At 40.8% G+C, this 13,894-nt stretch overlaps 1 protein-coding gene across 1 annotated transcript; it reads left to right on the top strand.

Annotated features, from left to right (window-relative positions):
* The first annotated feature begins 2,721 nt into the window (after nt 1-2,721).
* On the top strand, nt 2,722-11,553 carry LOC141766598 (peroxisomal succinyl-coenzyme A thioesterase-like). Its single transcript, XM_074633567.1, has 10 exons — nt 2,722-3,084; nt 3,261-3,360; nt 3,447-3,637; nt 4,311-4,480; nt 6,648-6,767; nt 7,615-7,697; nt 7,858-7,951; nt 8,931-9,011; nt 9,545-9,689; nt 9,808-11,553. Exons 1-10 carry the CDS (start codon nt 2,889-2,891, stop codon nt 9,942-9,944), a joined length of 1,317 nt encoding a protein of 438 aa, XP_074489668.1. The 5' UTR covers nt 2,722-2,888; the 3' UTR covers nt 9,945-11,553.
* The last annotated feature ends 2,341 nt before the right edge of the window (nt 11,554-13,894 follow it).

The raw sequence follows: 13,894 nt of genomic DNA, 5'->3' as shown, positions 1-13,894 counted from the left end.
ATTTGCTCTCAACATGGACTGTTTACCTGCATTCAACCAAAGCCTGATCAAACCTGATTGGTCAATACTCCTCAGACTATACAGAGAAACCAGAACGCTTATAATACCAAAATCTTCAGATATCAGTTTATAGTGATTATGAAATGACTTGACCTGTTAAATAAAGTCTTGCCTAAATAGGTTTTCAGAGCTTTTAAACAGTAACTTCACCCAAGAAGAATGAATAATAATAATAACAATAACAACTGTATTCATAATTAATAATCCCACTTGCACTTCACACGTATACGACAGAAAAGAGGTGAGTGCACCAATACTTTTCTTCCATACAAGATCCAAGTGTGTGTAAAATAGGCGTTGGTGTAATGGATACCAAACTTGTGACCTTAGTGATGCTGAGTGAATGAACCCTTTAGATGATGGTTCTATGAATGTCATTTACAATCTCCACAGGTTGTCCGGTAAGAACATGAATATGATGATGATGTATCAATTAGTCCAGGTCACACACACTCTCTTTGAGATACCACTCATTTATTGATTGAAGATGGTTTTTAAATCCTTTTATGAATAGTGTGGATAGTGGTTACTAAATACAGAAAATAAAATACAAAAACATGAGCAGGTATTAGTAACATGAAATAATAATAAACAAACAGTATTGTATGAAATACAATGCAAGCTAAACAGTTTAAACAGGAGTAAAAGGAGGAGAACACAGCCTTCTTAACTATAAGGGAGCGTCAACAAATAGCAGACTCAGACTCTCAGGCAGTACAATGAGCAGAGTGCACACAGAGGGTGATATGAGTAATTGTGATGTTGACACATAAACACACAACTTCTCATTCAAACTATTATAGAAACACAAGCATGAGCATTATAACATGATACATGTGACTTTATAATTATTATAGCGATGCAGATACTAAACAATAGACAACTATAACAAATACTCACATTCTCATGGACGCACAGGAAAGACCATATCAATAAATAAAGATAAAAGAGTCCAGAAAAGTGCAACACTGATGCTGAGCTGAGTTGGAGGACAAATGAGGATTGTGATCTGCGCAGAAGGTGATTGGAATAACAGCACTTTCTGATCATGTGAAGACCATGCGCCAAGCCACAGACTATTGGTCCGTGCATGTGATCAATGCATGGGCTGGTGAGGGGATGCTTTTTGGTTAAACTGCTGCACCTTCTGAACAGTGTGCGTTGACTAAATCTGGACTCGACGGTGGCATTTTGTGTCCAGAAAGAGTGATGTTGCTGTGGGAGGAGACTGAAGCTCCAGCCTGTGAAGCTGAACTTCAGGTTAAATAAAACTCAGCGGTCAATCAGTGGCTTATACACACCAAACCTGAAGAAGAAGGCTGTGAGGTCTGCATCTGTTCTCAATCTGCTTGTACAGTAAGTGTTTACAATTTAAGGAATAAATAAGCATTTAAGGGAAGCTGGGGCATAACATTAAGTCCTTTAAGGGACTTTGAGTTAAAATTCAGGCCGTTGTACAGAAATTCACATGTATATATTTAGCTGTTTTTAGATGTTTGTCTTCAAAATTGGATACCTGCTCTTTAGTATTGGAAAGGAGTTCAAGTCAAGTCCATTTTTATCTATACAGTCCAATATCGCAAATTTGCCTCAAGGGAATTTACAATCTGTACAGCATACGAAACCCTCTATCTTTAGACCTTCGATTTGGATAAGAAAAACTCCAACCAAAAAACCCTTTAACAAAGACAAATAAATTCCTTTTTGCAGATATTGAGGATATGCACAGTTAACAAATAAAAAAATATATTGAGTTTTGAACAAACTGGATGAACTAGAGCTGATGTGTGCTCATCATGTAATAAGTAACTTGATGAGTTTATAGATTAATATGCGTGGTTAATGAATACTACTCTAGGACATTTTGTGCCCAGTTAAGAACTGGCACTTAACACGGGTAACTGAGGTAGGCAGATATAAAGGTATTCCTGACGAACATTTTTTTTTTGCTTTTGTGTTGTCGAGAATGAATTTGATGTTATGCCCCATTTTTCCGAATACAATGACTTGAGGAATCATCTGTTTGAGAAGGTTCAGTTGAAGAACTCTCATCATCGTGTTAACAAGAGAGGACCATGATTCAGAGCAAGCTTGACAAACTCAAGCTGTCTTTAGGAACCATTCACAGAGTAGAGTCTGATCAGTTTATCCATCCATCCATCCATCCATCCATCCATCCACCCCTCCATCCTCCATCCATCCATCCATCCATCCATCCATCCATCCATCCATCCATCCATCCATCCATCCATCCATCCATCCATCCATCCATCCACAAGCTGCTTGGAGATGGTCTTATAGCCTTTACCTTTAACATGCTTGTCTATAATTTTCTTTCTAATCTCCTGAGACAACTCTCTCCTTAGCTTTCTGTGGTCCATGTTCAGTGTGGTACACACCATGATACCAAACAGCACAGTGACTACTTTTCACCCTTTAAATAGGCAGACTGACTGATTACAAGTTTGAAGATACCTGTGATGCTATTTACAGGACACACCTTAGTTTAATATTTCCCTGTGGTCAAATTATTTTCAATCTTTTCTAGGGGTACCATCATTTTTGTCCAGGCCAGTTTCATTTGTTTGTTTTTTAAAATGATTCTGTTGAACCACAATTCAAAAACAACATCTGATTTTCATTAGTTAATTTTCAGTGAATTTTTATTTATTATTACTTTTGTCAGTTTCAAGTTACTTTAGTGACCATTGTGGGTTTTTCTTTCTTTAACGGAAGGGTACCAACATTTTTGTCCACGTCTGTATATACAGTATATGGGGCAGCAACTTGGTCCCACACAGTTTATGTATATGTTCAGTTGAATCAGGATGGACAGGAAGCAGTGTTGTGTGGAGTTGTCGGTCGAGCCGTCCAGAGGGCTCATGGATGAGAAGTTTATCGTCCTGGTCCAGAACGTCTTCCCTGGTTCCCAGCTGACCGTCTACGCCCTCTACCAGTGTGATGATGGACACAGCTGGGAGGCGTTCGCTCACTACACCGCCAACACCACCGGGACTGTGAACGGTACGTGGTTCAATACCTAGACCTGGAAAATGAAAGAAAATTATTTTAGAAATGTTTTCAGTCATCTTAAAGTTTGTTATTTACAGCAAAACACATTTCGTTATAAAAATAAGCAGCTTTTTGGAAAAAATGAACATCAAAATTTGAAATAATTTTTCATGCCTTTTACCGTACAGTTTCAGAGGATCCCAGTCTGGGCGGGACATATTCTGGAGTTGAACCGATGGGTCTAATGTGGAGCCTCAGACCCGTTCCAGGCAGCAAACCTTGGCTCAGGTAGACCGACAAGTATAGAGCTGTTCAGATGATACCAATCAATACCGAATCAGTGTCAGAGTCAACTCTTTCCCATCATCCCTCAGGATGAGGAAGATGAACGCCCAGACTCCCATGGAGGTCAAAATCTCGGTGTACCAGGGTCACCAGACTGAGGGCTTCGTGGATCAGGTACCGCTGGCCGGTGTGGTGGTGGAGCGCTGGTACATGGCGCCCGGCGTCCGCAGGATCCCGGTTACAGAGAACGGACTCACTGCGACCCTCTTCCTCCCCTCAGGTAGGACCAGAGGAAAAACTAGTCCGCCCACTACCGATTCACTTACCAGAGTGGACTAGACAGAAAAGAAACCCCAAAAAAGCCGATAAGCAAACAGTGAAAATAGCCCCAAGGCAAGAGCAGCTAATGGCCGACTGACGCTCTGCAGAGAAACAAATATTAATAATCTTAAAAACACTTTATTACCAAACATTAAAATACATACCGATTAAATGTTAAAACTAGGGCTGCCAAGTATTAAATACTCTTATCAACATGGGAGTGGACAAATATGCTGCTTTATGCAAATGTATGTTAACAACACAAAAAAAAAATGACAAATATTGTCCAGAAACCCTCACAGGTACTGCATCTAGCATAAAACATATGCTCAAATCATAACATGACAAACTGACAGGCAACAACAGCTGTCAGTGTGTCTTCCCAGCTGGGAAGCAGGGCTGAAATACATAATCACCATGAATGTCACACACATTCAAACCCGACAGCATAAAACAATACACACAGACACCAGTCTTAAGCCGACCTGTTGATCCTGTCCTCTCGTCTTCTTTGCATGCCAACAGACAAGTGAAAAATGTTTCCATCAGATATATTCCTAGAGAAGATCAGATAAACAATATCATTGTTGTGTAAACTGAGAATTGTTTTTGGTGTTTTGACTCGTCTGAAGGACCGGGACCTTTCCCCGGCCTCCTGGACCTGTGGGGGGGTGGAGGGAAGTTGGTGGAGTACCGCTCAGCGCTGCTGGCTTCTCACGGCTTCGCCTCCTTGGCCCTCGACTACCTGACACCTAAAGTCACCATTGAAACTGGGAAGATGGTGGACAATGAGTACTTTGAGGTAAAACCTGATGAGTATCTAAATTACTGCTCAGTGCATCTGAAAACATACATGCTACTGTTTATTCACACAAAAGTATGTTGAACGATAGTACACATATTGAGTATTCAGTGCATTGTCTGCGATTTTGGCCGGATATCTGCCTTTAAAAGACAGACTATGTGTAACTTTAAATAATAAAATATAAATTGCTCTCCCAAAAATTTCTATCAAGACTACAGAGGACATGGTGTGATCATGAAGTGCAACCTGCATCCTGTTAATAATCATTTATTTTGGCTGTGAGACAGAAAGAGTCACATTAAGTCAGGTTCATGTTAAGTTATGTGGGTTAAAAGTCTTTGCTGCAGACACCAGGATGTGTGTCTGTTATCTTTCTGTTTATGCGTCACTTAACACATAAAATCTGGTTCAGAAGTTCATTGACCTTTACAGATCAGAGACTAGTGTTGGCATTAAAGACAACAGGAGGAAGTGTCATTCAGAGTTTTTGTTAGTTTAACTTGATATTAAATTAATTTCCATAACACTATTATTATTGCTACATTTCTACTTTAATAATATTATAAATATGTAGCACCGGGCCTGACCCTCTAGTAGGGATGTGACGGTGAGGAAATTTTCCCACCGGTTAATAAAGTCGTGACAACACCGGTGTTAGCGATTACAATGGACATTTTACAAGAAAAGATGACGGTCAATAGGTGTAGCGCGCTTACTTTGATCTTTAATGTCAGGTGGCTATGTGTCTGGCCTCTCCGGTCCAGCTTTCGCTGCGGAGCAGAAAAAGCCATGCTGTGATTTGGTATCAAAAAGTTGTAACATTTGGAGATTTCTGCATGAATTGCATTTTTCTTGGCGATTGGATGGCGAGCACTTCTGTTGTGTAAACTGCTCAGAAACCCCCTTATTGTCAATCTAGCTAGGAAAGCCATCCATTCTCTGAATGCTCTAGGTCTCTAGTCTGTGGCTGTAAAGTTTCATGAGGCTGTGATTATCCTAGAGGTCACCACAGGTCATTTTATACAGTGAGGTCAAGTTCCAAAACATGGTCTCACTACAATGAAATGGCTACTATGGGGACTAACATCATCACACATGAATACAGATGGGCTCATTGGATCCAAAAGAGTCTCAGCTTTACAGTGTTACCTAATTTATGTAATTCAAGACTTTTTAGGGACCCCAGTATGCAGAAATATTCAAATACACCATTTTAGTATAGGCGGAAATAACACATTTCTACTGTATTCAAAAGACTGAATGGTTTTTGCCCCAAATTGCATGTTATTATCATAAAGTGGGCATGTCTGTAAAGGGAGACTCATGGGTACCCATAGAACCCATTTTCATTCACATATCTTGAGGTCAGAGGTCAAGGGACCCCTTTGAAATTTGCCATGACAGTTTTTCCACGCCAAAATTTCGACTACCTTTGGACCTTCGCTCTAGCTCTACCAGAGCTCTAACTGAGCCTGCTACAATCAAAGATTAACCTCAATGGTGTAATATGTTCATAACTGTTTTCTAGTTTAACAGTTTGACACCAGGTTTCATTGGCTGGAAAGGTTTTTCATTTATCTCTAAATGCAGATCCACTGTTGGAGAGGAAAAACCCTTTTAATAGGAAAAAGGGAAATCTAAGGAAAATCATCACAGAAATGATCGTTCCTCCAGGACAGATGTGTGAATTATTATCTGAAGATTTAGATAAGACAAAGATAACATAACTGACTGTTTCTTAAAACGTGATTTCACAACTTTAGTCGCCTGACACTGAGAGGAAAGGTGAGAGTCAAAGATCACACCCAGATTACAGCAGCCTGTAAACTACCAAGACATAATGAGAGCTGGTTCATGGAAACGTGTTGCCAATTAAAAATATTTGAAGTTTGAGTTATTATAGATGTCACAAGGTTTATGTCATCTAACACTGAATACCAGATAAAAGGATGTAGACCGCAAGAAATGAAGAAAGACGTACAAAGCTTCATCCTCTACAATACAGAGTGCAATCTTGGTTTATATGCATGTTAATATAAAGTATGAAAATCCACACAAACTTAAACTTAAAATTTCTTTTCTGCCTGTATCACAAAATGTTCAAAGCCTGGCCTCTGTGATACAGCTGTAACAGTTTGTTTTCTGACATGTTTTCCTGCTGCAGACTGCCTACAGACTCCTGGAGCAGCATCCTCAGATCCTCAGCAGCAGGATCGCCATGATGGGTCTTTCCTTCGGCACCAGTGTCACCCTCAAAACAGCGGTTTACTCCAAAGTTGTAAAGGTAAGACGGCTAGCTGAAAGTTACTTCCATCATCTTGATACAGCTTGAGGCTGGCCCACGCTAAAAGATTTTTCAAATCTTAACAGATGTTGAAAATGTGAGACCACACAGATAACGACATGTTGTGTTAAATTGAACAGTTTTGAACCCATAGTGTGTGGAGAGCAACGATTTGGCCAAAACAGCACAAAACACACTAACAGATTCATTCATGAACAATGTTGCGGCCTCTCAAACTAACGAAGGCTCTGGAGAGAACGAAGCTAGAAAGGACGCCATGAGACAGTTATGTGAAAAGGAAACAATCTATTATCAGTCAGGAAAAAAATAAATGTCAGAATGCAACTAAGCAAACAAAGGGTTGGAGATCCCAGTTAAATGAACAAAAGAGGGGGAAGTCGCTGGGCCGGCCACGCAATGGGTTGTCGCACCCAGCTCATAACCCTAAACTGAAAAAGGAGTTTACTAAAAACTAAACTAACAGGGATCTCCAGCCCAAAAACAAAGTAACAAAGTAAATTGTGGGAAATATCATCATAGATCGAAAAAAAAAGGAAACAATGGAGACCCCTTAATCAGTGCCACGTTTCTGCTCAGTGTTCTGGCTGCTCATGAAGCTCTAAGTTGATAGTCAGATAATAATAATTGTTGTTTCCACATAAAGTTGTTTTATAAATTGCTCCTTTGTCATTTTGTGTAGTTTTGCTGTTCTGTGTCACTTTTTGGATCTTGCTTGTCCATTAAAATGATTTCAGGTTTCCGTCTCCACTGGTCATGTGTAAACCTCTGTATATGTTGTGTGTGTGTGTGTGTGTGTGTGTGTGTGTGTGTGTGTGTGGTCTCCCAGCTCAGGTGTATAGTGTGTATTAGTGGGAGTCATGTGCAGCCGATTGACGCAACTATAGAGCAAACATTTATTGTCTATAAACAGTAAGTTGATCTTCCTTCAGTTACTTTCATATTTTTGCTCTCTCCAGAGAATGAACCTTACATTTGAATGACCCCAAGACCTTTCCTTTAGCGCCACCCTCAGGACAAACTTTGATCTTTCTCTGAAGCATTTTTTAGTGTTTTTATGTTGTCCAATCAGAAACGTTGATAAGGCTCGCTTCACCGAGGAGAATCACGTGATCTGGCGAGATCTGCTGCTGCCCATCCCCACTGACCCCTCACTCAAAGTGGACGTGAGTACCACCAGGCAGAATTTCTCTCTGCCTTTTCCTCTTTTTGGGATTATTTTATTTCGGACTTTTCACACACACACACACGCACACGCACACGCACACGCACACGCACACGCACACGCACACACACACACACACACACACACACACACACACACACACACAAACACACACACACACACACACACACACACACACACACACACACAAGATATGAAACACCCAGAACCCATACACAAAATGTCAAGCCCAAGTTCACACAATGTTGATTAAGCCTATTGCCACCAGGGAAAGCTCTCTGTATTTTGTAGTATACCGTAGTTGTGGTGTCTGTGGCGACTTTCCCTTGCTGGTGCGCCAGAAGTGATGCGTTTTATACCAACCGGCCAGAGCTAAAGGGGACAGGAAGGGGGAGACCATAGCGACGGAGCAGCAGCTAGGAATATGGCAATACTCCTAAATCCTAAGAAGCGCCCAACCAAAGTTTCGGGAGTGGATGCTCCAGATAAAAAAAAATAACTTGGCATTCAGAGGAAGGATTAAAGTTATTTTCCTTTTTTTTAATTTTATTTCCCTCTGGCCTTATTTGCAAGGGAAGACTTGAAGAGAGCGCTCCTGGAGGCGGGGGGAGATGTGGTGAGCTCACCTGCAGGCATATGTCATCAGCATGTCCACAGTGTTTGTGTATTTACTCTCACTGCCAGAGGGGGGAGACAAAAGTTCTGCACTGCAGATGGTTTGCATTATGTTGTATCTATGTGTTTAGAGACTAAACGGCGATGTGGATGAATTTATTTTATATTCTTTCGTTTTCAGCTGAGTCTACAACAAAGTGAAGTATCTGTGGCTAATCTTGCCTCTCTAGCTCTGAGTAATGCCTCAAAAATCCACAGATAAATGATTCCACAGGTGATATAGATATTCAAAGCTGCAGCCGGTGATAAAAGCTGAAACGCTGCTGCTGTTTGTCTCTGAGCAGGTGGGACGACTCAAGTGTCCTCTGTTGCTGGTTGTCGCTGAGGACGATCAGAACTGGCCCGCCCAGGAGTCTGCAATGGACGTGAGTTTACTGACATGACGACATCCTGTGTGAATAACAAGCTGGGTCCAGAGGTTTGAAGCTCCAGGATTAAACTTTACTGGTTGCTGAGAGGAAACTGAATCGTTACTGGAATATATTGAATTACAAAATGGCCATTATTAAATAAAAGATAAGTAAAGTTAATTAATTATATGAATAAATAGAGCACACAAAAAATTTCAGATGTCATTTTATTTTACAAACACAGCAAACATAAAGGGATATAACAAGGAATAGAGCAAAGTGGTGTAACAGTTTCTATTGTTGCAAACCAAACTATGTAGTGTTTTTACACACCTCTGCACACAAGAATCTCAACAAAATATATGTTGTTTTCACCAGGACCAAATGTTTTTTTGTGTTATTTTTTATGCTGGCATGTTATTGTGTTAGATCTCATGCAAAATAATGTATTGAATTTAGTGAAAAGCAACATTTTGCTCACAGACCTTTTAATGTCAGGAATTAAACATACAAATATGACAATAGGTTTTTTACTTCCTGTTTTCCAGATGAAGGAGATGATGAAGCAGGCGGGGAACAGCCACCTGCTGACTGTCCTGTCGTACCCGAACGCCGGTCACCTGATCGAACCTCCGTTCACACCGTTCGCCCGAGCCAGCACCTTCACAACTGTCGGCCCATCATCTCAGACGGGTAGGTTGACCCTCAGACCGGGAAGATTTATCTCTGAATGATTCAAAGTTAAGGTGCCAAAATCAGGACTTGAGTTTGGAGGTGTGACGGCTGTTTCAGTTGCCTGTTGTCTTTGCAGTGGTGGTTCTGTGGGGCGGCGAAATGGTGGCACATTCTCACGCTCAAGAAGACGCCTGGAGGAAGATGCTGGTCTTTCTGAGGGAGCATCTGTACGGCGGCGCAAACCCTGGTGCAACTTCATTTTCCCACCTGTAACCAAGCCACAACTGATGAAGAGCTACAGACGTAAAAGTACCGTTCATTTTTCCCATAGATAATGTTATGTGACTCACGTTGACTACAGCTTTGATGGACATGAAATGTTCCTGGTTGAATCACTACAAAAGATGAATAACTGTGTTCACGTGTGTACGAGATAAAAACAATGTAATTCAGACACCAAATGTAATGAAATGATTCAAACTTCCATATAGTTGATGTCCCCACAGTGTTGCATGATGGGAGAATACTGTTGAACCTGAATGTTGACTAGTCCAGTAAAAAACATCAGTGACCCTCGATCATTATTGAACCACAACGGTGAAACTGGGCTCTAAATACTGAGTTAGAATGTTTTACTTTGGGCCCTCTGCAGTCTAGTCTCAGTGGTCAGATTGAAGAGGTTTAAACTGATCATCAATAGTGCTAACCCCTAGACCAACCTTCTCTTTCTATTGTGAAGCTTCCGCCTTTGACTGGCTTCTTCTCTATGGCAACGGTGGCCGAGGATCATGGGTATTGTAGTATTTAGAGCTGTCTGCCAAACTGACGTACAAACAGGCGGCAGCCTTCGGATCTGAAAAGTGAAGCCGAAGCTGAAGTGCCTTAAACTTGCATTCTTCCTAATAGCCAGCAGGGGGCGACTCCTCTGGTTGCAAAGACAAATGTGATTGTATAGAAGTCTATGAGAAAATGAGCCTACCTCTCACTTGATTTATTACCTCAGGAAACATTGTAAACATGAGTTTATGGTCTCAGTTGCTAGTTTCAAGTCTTCTTCAATACAGCATGATGTTCATTTAGTAAATTATGGTCCCATTTAGAGTCAAATAGGCCATAAAGCAGGGGGTGCTTTAGGGCGTGGCTACTTTGTGATTGACAGGTCGCTATCACGGCGTTGTCCGGTCTGGGAGTTGTCTGTGTTTTCATCTTACAACTTTAACCCTTTCACGGTGTGTTTTCAGTTCATGAAAGTGGCGACGTCACGGTGACGACGTCCACTTCCAATATACAGTCTTTAAGTACATAACATGATTTATCAGAAACAAAGTTGAATGAATTAAAACTGGTGGTCATAACATAAACATAAGAGATCGTTACATCATCTGGGAGAGTCCCGTGTTTCTGTTAAATAACATTCAGGATACGCTAAAAGAAATGTGAATACAGAACCAGAACCAGCGGCTCCTCCGACACATCCAGTTCGAGACTTTAGACTGATGTTGGCCTATAAGGCATTGAAAGGAACTGCTCCTTCTTACCTTCAAGCTATGGACAAACTTTACACGCCCCAAAAATAACTTCACCTGTTTTTATGCAAGGTTGCAATTTTTGATGATATATTTGGACAAAAGCATCCAAAGATAATCAGCTTACAATGATAGAAAACAGAGAAAATCATTAAATCCTCACACTGGAGAAGCTGACACCAAAGAATAGTTGAGTGTTTTCAATTGATAAAATGACTTAACTGATTAATTAATTATCTAAATATAGATAGATTTTCTGTGGATCGACTCATAAATACAGAGATTCTTTCACAAAGCATTTTTTTGTTCTGTCCTAATGTACCATCATTACATTAATAAAATACAGAATGAATAAACATGTCTTTGAATCATCTGTCTGCAGTTAACAGATTTTCCACACATCAAATTCCTATTCATAATTTGAAAGCATGATAGTTTTATGTTTCGGTAAATGTTTTTACATAATGCCTCTAGCCACAGCTATCGCCGGCGCGGCGGCATGATGATGTTTTCGGGTTGTCCGTCCGTCCGTCCGGATCATTCTTGTGATGTCTCAGTAACGCCTGGAGGGAATTTCTTCAAATTTGGCACAAATGTCCACTTGGACTCAAGGATGACCTGATTAGAATTTGGTGGTCAAAGGTCACTGTGATCTCACAAAACACGTTATTGGCCATAACTCAAGAATTCCTACGCTAATTATGACAATTTCACACACATGTCCTAAAGGATCAAATGATGTAGTGATGACATTTTGGACAGATATGGATGTAAACTCCAAGAAACTTTTCATGTAAAGAAAAACTAAGCAAATATGCCTTTAAAGGCAAGGCAAGGCAGCGCCTTCACCACCTCCGACAGCTGAAGATATTCAGAGTCTCCCTGAGGATCCTTCAGTATTTCTACTCTGGAGCTGCAGAGAGCATCCTGACAGGAAGCATCACTGCCTGGTTTAGCAACAGCTCCGCGCAGGACAGGAGGGCTCTGCCGAACGCACTACTGGAACCACACTCCCCTCCCTGCAGGACTTGTACACCAGGAGGTGCAGAACCAGAGCCTGTAGGATTATGAAGGATCCTCACCACCCAAACAACAGACTGTTCCAGCTGCTGCGGTCAGGTAAGCGCCTCCGCAGCCACGCAGCCATGCAGCCACGCAGCCATGCAGGCACGCAGCCAAAACAGAGAGACTGAGAGAGTTTCTTTCCCCAGGCCATCTGGACTGTGAACTCTGAACTCACCAGGGCGCCAGCCAAGCGCCACACGCTGCCCCTCTTATCCACACACCTTCACACACACACCTTCACACACACACACACACACACACACACACACACACATTCATAGAGCTACATACAGAGAATACACATACATACACTTATTATACTATTCACACTTATATTTACTGTAAAAATAATACCTTTGTCCCTTTAATTTGTATTACATTTTAAATATATTTGTATAGTTGTTGTTTGCACAATCTTGTGCGCACTGCCACTTTGCATTTCACTGCTCACCCTGTATGAGTACGTGACATAACAACAATAAAACTCTTGAATCTTGAATGTTGAAACTTTTATCATAGTGGCAGCAATGTACTGCTGGAGCTCATAAACTCAACACAAACTAAACTGACATAACTGTATCAAAACTTTGTATTTTCCCTTTATGAAGTAGCAGATTACACCGCCCTCTCCTGGAAATGTCCTGGAAAATGATTGGGAAATTACCAATCTGGAACCAATCGGCTATCGGTCTGACGATGATTTAGCCTCTGATGTCAACGGTCAATATTTCGGGGGTTCCGGTGTAGTCAGCGGATATCAGGGCCAAGACTTCCTCTTCCGTGCACTGCTCATTGTTTACAGTCCGATTAGCAACTTGAGACATGAGATTGCAGTTTACAAGCTAACTGTAAACCACTAAAAAGCTAAATCATCATCAGATGATAGACGATGGGTTCAGAGATTGCATTCCAGCCAATGCTTTCCACCTCATTTGCTCTCAACATGGACTGTTTACCTGCATTCAACCAAAGCCTGATCAAACCTGATTGGTCAATACTCCTCAGACTATACAGAGAAACCAGAACGCTTATAATACCAAAATCTTCAGATATCAGTTTATAGTGATTATGAAATGACTTGACCTGTTAAATAAAGTCTTGCCTAAATAGGTTTTCAGAGCTTTTAAACAGTAACTTCACCCAAGAAGAATGAATAATAATAATAACAATAACAACTGTATTCATAATTAATAATCCCACTTGCACTTCACACGTATACGACAGAAAAGAGGTGAGTGCACCAATACTTTTCTTCCATACAAGATCCAAGTGTGTGTAAAATAGGCGTTGGTGTAATGGATACCAAACTTGTGACCTTAGTGATGCTGAGTGAATGAACCCTTTAGATGATGGTTCTATGAATGTCATTTACAATCTCCACAGGTTGTCCGGTAAGAACATGAATATGATGATGATGTATCAATTAGTCCAGGTCACACACACTCTCTTTGAGATACCACTCATTTATTGATTGAAGATGGTTTTTAAATCCTTTTATGAATAGTGTGGATAGTGGTTACTAAATACAGAAAATAAAATACAAAAACATGAGCAGGTATTAGTAACATGAAATAATAATAAACAAACAGTATTGTATGAAATACAATGCAAGCTAAACAGTTTAAACAGGAG

Source organism: Sebastes fasciatus, chromosome 4 (assembly GCF_043250625.1).
Source record: "Sebastes fasciatus isolate fSebFas1 chromosome 4, fSebFas1.pri, whole genome shotgun sequence".
NCBI classification, from domain to species: Eukaryota; Metazoa; Chordata; class Actinopteri; order Perciformes; family Sebastidae; genus Sebastes; species Sebastes fasciatus.
Note: the sequence above shows the minus strand (reverse complement) of the source record. Positions and strands in the feature narration are given on the sequence as shown.

Excerpts from the sequence above, each read along its gene's own strand:
- LOC141766598 (XM_074633567.1), top strand. The coding sequence starts at position 2,889 with ATGGACAGGAAGCAGTGTTGTGTGGAGTTGTCGGTCGAGCCGTCCAGA. Across the intron at positions 7,698-7,857 it reads ACATTTATTGTCTATAAACA|AAACGTTGATAAGGCTCGCT; the intron begins GTAAGTTGATCT and ends TTGTCCAATCAG. Across the intron at positions 7,952-8,930 it reads ACCCCTCACTCAAAGTGGAC|GTGGGACGACTCAAGTGTCC; the intron begins GTGAGTACCACC and ends GTCTCTGAGCAG.